The sequence below is a fragment of the Phanerochaete carnosa genome, assembly GCF_000300595.1.
Source record: "Phanerochaete carnosa HHB-10118-sp unplaced genomic scaffold PHACAscaffold_9, whole genome shotgun sequence".
NCBI classification, from domain to species: Eukaryota; Fungi; Basidiomycota; class Agaricomycetes; order Polyporales; family Phanerochaetaceae; genus Phanerochaete; species Phanerochaete carnosa.
Window position 1 is genome coordinate 1,933,806 of NW_006767636.1, and position 6,904 is coordinate 1,940,709.

Below are 6,904 nucleotides of genomic sequence, written 5' to 3' on the forward strand. Positions count from 1 at the left end.
GGCTTGTCAGGAGCGCCACATGTGCCAAAGCATTGTCTTCGGGGGAAGCGTGCTTGAGCTACCTTCTAGCCTCAATTCCGCATTAAACTTGAATGTCTCGTCAAGCCCCTCCACGCCGAAGAAATCTGTCGCAATCTTCACGCAGGGTCCACAGTTCGCTACCTGAAAGAAGTCACTTTTCCGGGATCATCTGAGCCTGACAATGTGCCCACCTGATGTGCAGCTCTGGGGGGGATGAACACGGCTTCACCCTCCTTTTGAACAATTCTGAATGGCCGGACTTTGTGTCTGGTCCAGAGGTCGTTGAGACTCTGTTCGTTGAGGTAAGATCTCTGCCCAAGGAGCGGATCTGGATCTCTTTCAGTCAAGCCGTGCTTCTCACGAAGAAACATGGAGACAGTCTCCGAATCCAATGCCATGAATATATGCCAGATTGCACCCATCTTTTTTGAAAGTGGATCGGGAGCACAGTATGCCATGATGTTGACAGCGGCGCACATGTCCTTGTGCAGCCTTGTCGTACCTTCTTCTGTGCGATCTCCAGGTGCAATGTAAAACTTCGGTCCTGCATACGAGATCAGCCAGGCAATCAGCACGTTCAAAATTAGCGTACCGAGATCTGGACTTCTCAACCCCGGAGGAGGGTCGGCACCTTTGCGCAGTCTCAGCCAGTGTGATGCACCATTTCGGATAGCGTCCACCGAGGTGTACTCAGGGAACGGCAAAGAAAGCTCGAAGTGTCCTGCCAGTTCGCCAAAGACTTCCTTGAATCCTTTATCAGCAGGAATGTCCTAATCTCTGCAGTAAGTGGAAGCTCACGGTGAAACCAAATAAGTACTCACTCTTCCCTTGCCGTTGTATCCGGGCGACAAGAGCAGTCCCAAGAACGTACGAAGATCCCTCTTCAAGAATATTTTGCCACCACTTTCCCTCTGTTCGGTAGTCTTCAAAATACAATTTCCGTACTTGGATGCTATGTCGGATGGCGTCCATTTCCCTGACATTTCAACACCAACAACGCGGATAGGCAACCCTGTGCGCCACAACACCTCAAAGATATTCTTCTCCGCTTTGTTGATGCTGGGTACCACGCGAAATGGACTCGCAGCGCAGCGCTCCAGGTGACTAATACGGTTCTTCTGAGTATCGGTCGTCTTAGGCTCAATAGGCAAGCCCCCGCGGTCAATAATTTCATCGACTTGCTCGCGGACCGAGGTCAAGGCCGAGCGAGACAGTCTACTGACCGGACGATACATGTGCTTTCCGCAACTATGGGCCGGACACGCTGAATGAATTATCAGAAAGGAGGGTTTTAAACAGAAATAAACTCACTGATCATGTCACGATGCCCTCCATCAGTGACCAATTCAAGCTGGCATTCTGTACATATCTCATAACCACATGCGATGCACATATACGATGACGAGAAAAGAGCCGTCTGGCAACAGTCTTTTCCCTCGTCAGCCAGCTCACTAACCATTTATGATCTTACTTACCACATGTAATCCTGTGTGTCTGTTCAGGCTCTCGCTCTATCAAACCAGATTTCGTACGGTGCGAAAGCTCGTGTTCTAAGATAGGCAGGAGATGGGGTGCAATTATTACCTAGCTCGCGTGGATTTAGCAATAAGAATAGTGAACAATATAGAAATTTACCCTCAATTCATGCACCGTCCTCTGCAAATTGGTGGGGCTGAGGTGCGAAAAGCAGTCTCGCATCGCCGCGGCTGGTAGCGATGCCCCAGGAGAAAAAGTCACGCCGTCTTCTGATATTATTCGGAAATCTTATTTCAGAAGCCAATACTAAGCGATTAATACGATGATATTGGCCGGAAGGGTGCCCACTTTTGAACCGACACGCATCCTGCGTGATCCCGATCGCACAAACAAAGCACTGTGTCGGGACATTAGGTGACTGGCGACTTGTTCTAGCGGAGCACTCTTTGCTCTGCACTATATTTCCTGTCAAATATGTACATAAATGGAAATACAAAACTCACAAGCCATCTCTAGACAACCAGCTTCACGCTAGTGAGAGCAATTCTCCAACAGCCCCGAAAGGATGCGGCGCAGGAGGACTTGCTCAGTTTGTTTCCTAATTAGGAATGCCGCTTGCCCCTCCGACGGGCTCCGTGTTCGGGCGCTTATCCTCATTGCTCCCGCCCGCGCCCTCGCCGGCCTGGCCTCCTGCCCTCTCACCTCTCATGCGGCGCATTTTCGACTAAGCATCGTCGGTTGTACTGACGGTGTTTCGAACCGTCCGCTCTCCTCGTCCTCTGCTCGCCGTCAACCTGCTCCGATATGACGCTCCGATGCAACACGCTCCGTGCTGCACCCATGCCCTCGCTTCATACTGCTCTCACCTCCCGCTCTTATTCCCTGTCTACAGCGTTGTCACCCATGCTGCTAGCAGCTCGGTGGCGATGTTAAAGACGGCAGTTCGTGCATATGCTCGGCTGCTCTGGGAGAAGGGATGAACCGTCGCTGGCATCACCTCAAGGCGCAGAGAGATGGGGAGCACAGCCAAGATGGATCAAGCCATGATGCTTCAATGCCATACTCGTGAGTATTCCTGCTCCTTGAGTTGGTTGCAAACACTGATCGTGTTGTGGAACGGGTCGGCAGGCATAGCTGACCGCACGCCGGCTGCTCTACTGGCTCACTCTCAGCCTCGTACCACATCCGCTCGTCGACCGACCCTTGCATTTCACATCGTCTCCAATATCGATACTCGTCTACTCGTGCACGCGAAGGTTTGCGAACTGCACCTTCGCGCCCATTAGTACCACCTCGCACTCGCGCTCGGGGCCCCGCTAGTCCTTCTCCGACAGCTCGTAAAGTACCCTCAAGCACCCTCACGTGCCAATTCCATTCTGTCCTCACTACCACATTTCCACATCCGATGATGACCAACGCGAGTCAGCGCGCGTTCTCAAGCGTCCCCAAACATTTTCGCACTTCCTCGCACGCCCTCGCACGCCCCCTCGCACGCCCTCGCGCAGCCTCGTGCGGCCCGCACACCTTCGCACACCCTCGCGCGTTCTTGCACACCTTCGCACACCCTCGTGCATCCTCACTCCGTCCTTTGTATCGATCCAGGCCACTGCCCGGCATCCACTTTGGGCACCGCGCCTCGGCACTTCTACTCCCAATATGCTCTCGCGCGGCCCACCCACCTCTTTGATACCTCACACTGGAGGCTCAGGTGCGCGAGTACTGTCTGTTCAGACGAGGACGGTTCGCTCATCCCACACGCAGTGCAAGCTCTTCCACTGACGAACGCGTTGATCTTCGAGGTACCGCTCAGAAACTTACCCGAGATCATCTCGAGCGGCGGCGCACCTCGCGCGTCCCCACACATCTTCGCGTGTCCTTACCTCACATATCTTCGCGCGTCCTCACACCGTCCTTTTTATCGACCCAAGCCGCTGCCCTGCGCCCACTTTGAACACTGGGCATCGGCACTCCCGGTGTGCGGCGCGCGCAGCCTGTTCGACCTCAGACTCAGACCCGCACCCACGGAGCTCCAGTAGCGGCACAGTCAGACGGCCAGTCGTTCATGTGCAGATCGTCAGATGAGTTGTGTTCTGTAAAAGCGTATCACCGCGCGGCCTGATGAGACGGAGACGCCCGACGACGAACAGCGGCCGGTTTGAGCTCGGTCGACGCCTGCAAGCTACGACTGAAATACATTCATAACCGGTTAAGCACGCGGTATTTTGCTTTCCCGCCATACTTTTCCCTAGTCGTACACCGTGACGGCACCGGTGAGGCCTATTTTCTCGTACACATGATAATAGAGCAGATTATGTGGGGTCAAGCACAGTGTTGGGTGGGAATGCCATGGTGCGCCAAAGGCCTTCTTTACGTCGCGTCCTGATGGACTGACCTTACCCTCAGCTCTGCGTTATGGGCGACGATGACGAGAATGTGCAACCGCCAGCGCGGTAGAAAACAAAACATAGCTCTCCGACCGTCGCTGAGTACCCTCCCCCTGCCGGCCCGTCCGCGCAGAAAGTGCCGCCGAGCTCCGGCCGGAAGCGGCTCTCGCTCAAGCGGGCTCTGCACGCTCATTGTAACTACGTCTCCAAGCCCGATCCCGTCAAGAAGCGGGCGCAGATGATCCAGAGCACGATGCACGGGCAGAAATACTGCAAGCCGCTCGTTATCTTGTAGCTGCCATTCTCGGCTACGGGCATTCATTCAAGAGGTCCGCGAGTCCTGTGTTCTTTGCCTCCCCACACCCATCGTCACGCTCCGGCGAACGGCTAGTTAATGCCTAGCAGGACATGCTGTCCTCGACCGCTCTCCGGTATCAACGAGGCCTCCAATTCTCAAAGTATGTCGGGAACGTTGGACTGCGTCTTAATGCTGAGCTCATTACATCTGGCAGAGCGATGGGCCCTTCTCAAATCATGAATCGAGCAAGAAGAGGTAGAAGAACGATCTCGGGTCGCAGCACGACGACGATCACGGTCGCACGAGTATTATCACTCGACTATCTGAAGGATGGAAGGCGAGGCTGTGCCCGTAATTGTATAGCTATGCGATGATGGCAGCTGTCAGCGTCCGCTCAGGATAATGCCAGGCTCCTACAGGGACAGACACTAAAGAACAAACTAAGAATACAAGTACGGTACGATAAGGTTCGCAGAAAATAAAATTTATATCCGATGCAGATGTACGATGCTGGGACCGACGCGTGTGCGACGACAATGGTGGATGCAATGAAATAGCGTGAGACGAGGCGCTGCATATGTGAGTTGACTATGTGTCTGTCCAAAGCTTGGCATGTGCAATCTCCCAGACCATCCGTCTCCGGAGGTAGTGCATGTTCGCCTGAGTGAAGGCAAACCTTTCCTCGCCGCGCGACAAAGTCTCGAGGAACTGACAAGCGAAGATGCCGCAGTCCGAGATATTCTCTTGCTGCGGCGTGTTTTCGGGCGTCCAATTAACCCAACCATTGAAATTGAACGGCTTTCGTTTTTTGGTCTGGTGCTTGGCATTGAGATACACACGTAGGAGCTTGAATACCTGCGTTTGGTCCCTATTCAAGCTGTCGTAGCTCTCAATCCGCTTCTTCCGGAAGTTGATCGCCGCGGCCGTCCAGTGTGAGCCATTGTGGTTGATGGGAATGAGGATAATATCCTTTGAAAACAGAGTGATCTGCGCTTTACAACTTAAGTGATCGAGGATCTCTTTTGAAGAACAGAAGTAATCACCTGTTTTGTCCATCTCGCCAGCCTGCTCTCCTCGTATCCCTCCTTAAGCTTGGTCCAGAAGAACGTGCTGAAGTAATGCACATTTAGCAGACCCTCTCCCCGATTCTCTTTACTCTCCTCCGCGCGGCACATGATCATCTCCCCGTAGAAGTTGATGATCTCATCGTTGAGCCATTGACCTGGGTGTAGCCGCCTGAGGTCTTTGTCGCTAACCTGTTCGCGAACACCTTTACTGATGATACCGCGCCTCTGAAATATCTCAGCCACCTTTACTTCGTCTTCTGGCGGAAGCGAAATGGGCAGGGAAAGGGGCTTCTGCTGGGCGCAAGCAGCGATTTTCTCGGAGACTTGTGCCTGTGTATCTTGTAGCCGCCGTATGCGAGTATCGATTTTCTCGGAAACTATCCGTGTGGCTTGTGGCCAAGCGCCTGGAAACGGAGTAGAAACGATAGGCTTGGGGGAAAGTAGCGATTTTTTTGCATCTCGGAGGGCACGCTGGATGAAGTTCGTCGACGCGACACGCGATAATGGAGGCACGAAGTCTGCATCACGTAGGTCTTCGAATAACGGCGAGGCTATATGAGTGCGAACAACTCAGCACAAATGTACGTCTAATCTCATTTAGATACATACACTTAGTACCTGCAGGACTCTCTGAACGTTCCTGGTAGCCCAACCATCCGCGAAAGTCTTTCAATGATCGGACGCCGGCTTCGCAACATTAGCTCGGACGGGCTGATAGATGAACGCGTACTACACTCACTTATCGGCTTCTTGAGCAGGTAAAGTTCTCGTTCCATATCTTCTCTTGTTTTCCTGAGCAAGTCTTTGACGCTGGCATTGAACTGGATATGAAGTATATGCTTCCGATGATTGACTTTCCGCGGCATCTTGGCCTTGATCTGATTATAAATCTTTGGGTATAACACCGAAGAGATTAAAGGGTCAGAAGACGGAGCGAAAGCGTTTCTGGGAGGTGAAGAAGGTAGCGGCGAGTCAGAAGTATCTTCGCAGGTAGGCGAGAGGTTGGGCGATGAGGCGGAAGCAGCAGGCAGCAGGTGAGGAGCGGCCAGCGGCGACTCGGATGGCAAAGACGTGAATCTCACAGTGTATCGTTTTCGGGTAGCGCGTTCAGAAACAGGGAGCTTCAAAGAACTCTTTAAAGCAGTAATCCTCCTTGCGGATGCCTGCAGCTTGAGACGTTCTTGCGACTGCGCCCGTGGCCATGTTGGCTTCCTGCGCTTAGAACCGAAAATGAAATCACTGAGAGCCTCCTTAAACGACATGAAAGCGGAGAAGCCTGTGTCGTGTAAAAGTTTCATGACTTCTTCGCCAATACTGGTCCAACGGGCGGAAAGCTCTGAGAAGGTAATTGGGTGCTGGGATGTCCGGCTCCGTTTAGGGGAATGTAGGGGGAGTAGCTCTTCGGCGGCACGTCGTTTGAGCGGATTGTGAGCGAGCATGGAGTGGTGCGCACAAGCAGGTTGCGTTGATATCTTTACAAGACTACCTGAACTGGCTACTTGAGACATTCTGTTTTACACGAGATCTTCCCTCCTCTTCGCCGCTACTTTTATCCTCCACCATTTCGATGATGCACACACAATTTTACATCTCTCCAGCCTTCCCTCCAACGCGTACGATCATTCGATACTGCGCGCGTGCAAGTCCTTGACTCCCTG

The 6,904-nt window shown here is 53.0% G+C and overlaps 3 protein-coding genes across 3 annotated transcripts; 1 reads left to right on the forward strand and 2 right to left on the reverse strand.

Moving 5' to 3' along the window:
- Positions 1 to 212: 212 nt before the first annotated feature.
- On the reverse strand, positions 213 to 737 carry PHACADRAFT_71017 (uncharacterized protein; the record flags this gene model as incomplete). The annotated part of the gene is made up of 2 exons (XM_007399815.1): positions 213 to 565; positions 614 to 737. Coding segments are annotated over 2 exons (477 nt in total), but the record flags the coding sequence as incomplete, so codon positions are not given.
- Positions 738 to 3,153: 2,416 nt separating this feature from the next.
- On the forward strand, positions 3,154 to 3,533 carry PHACADRAFT_199594 (uncharacterized protein; the record flags this gene model as incomplete). The annotated part of the gene is made up of 2 exons (XM_007399816.1): positions 3,154 to 3,205; positions 3,259 to 3,533. 2 exons carry the CDS (start codon positions 3,154 to 3,156, stop codon positions 3,531 to 3,533), a joined length of 327 nt encoding a protein of 108 aa, XP_007399878.1.
- A 1,234-nt stretch (positions 3,534 to 4,767) lies between these two features.
- Positions 4,768 to 5,516, reverse strand: PHACADRAFT_101438 (uncharacterized protein; the record flags this gene model as incomplete). The annotated part of the gene is made up of 2 exons (XM_007399817.1): positions 4,768 to 5,166; positions 5,223 to 5,516. Coding segments are annotated over 2 exons (693 nt in total), but the record flags the coding sequence as incomplete, so codon positions are not given.
- Positions 5,517 to 6,904: the final 1,388 nt, after the last annotated feature.